The sequence below is a fragment of the Trypanosoma grayi genome, assembly GCF_000691245.1.
Source record: "Trypanosoma grayi strain ANR4 Tgr_1810_V1, whole genome shotgun sequence".
NCBI classification, from domain to species: domain Eukaryota; phylum Euglenozoa; class Kinetoplastea; order Trypanosomatida; family Trypanosomatidae; genus Trypanosoma; species Trypanosoma grayi.
In genome coordinates, this window is record NW_008827428.1 from 1564 (window position 1) to 2010 (window position 447).

At 67.3% G+C, this 447-nt stretch overlaps 1 protein-coding gene across 1 annotated transcript; it reads right to left on the reverse strand.

Annotated features, from left to right (window-relative positions):
• Nucleotides 1-94: 94 nt before the first annotated feature.
• On the reverse strand, nt 95-445 carry DQ04_18101000 (putative RNA-binding protein; the record flags this gene model as incomplete). The annotated part of the gene is made up of 1 exon (XM_009317668.1): nt 95-445. The coding sequence occupies one exon, from the start codon at nt 443-445 to the stop codon at nt 95-97; it is 351 nt and encodes a 116-aa protein (XP_009315943.1).
• Between the last annotated feature and the right edge of the window lie 2 nt (nt 446-447).

The window sequence follows — 447 nt, forward strand, 5'->3', positions numbered from 1 at the left end:
CCCCCCCCCCCCTCTCTTCTCCCTTCGGGCTCGCCGTCCCGCCTCACTTACGCACACGCACACCCACCCGTGCTGCCAACGGCGTGTGTGGCTCTTAAGGCGAGAAGACGAGCGAGGAGTATAGCTGCTGCGGGTAGCTGCCCGACGCCATCAGGTTGGATGGCACGACGAACTGCTGCGGCACGCCCCCCGGCAGCCCGGAGGACTGCGGGACGGCGAAGTACACCGGCATCCCCATCATCGCTGATGACGGCACGAACGGTGAGGGCAGCGACATGTATCCCTGCTGCGCGGGGATCGCCGCCACTGGGTACCCTAGCGGCTGCTCAAGCGGCGTTTGGTAGAAGAGTGGCGCGCCACCCTGCTGCGACTGCTGCTGTTGGAGTGGCGGAATCGGCAGCGGGTGCGGGGCGCCGTGTGGAATGAGCGTCGGCGTGAGGCTCATCT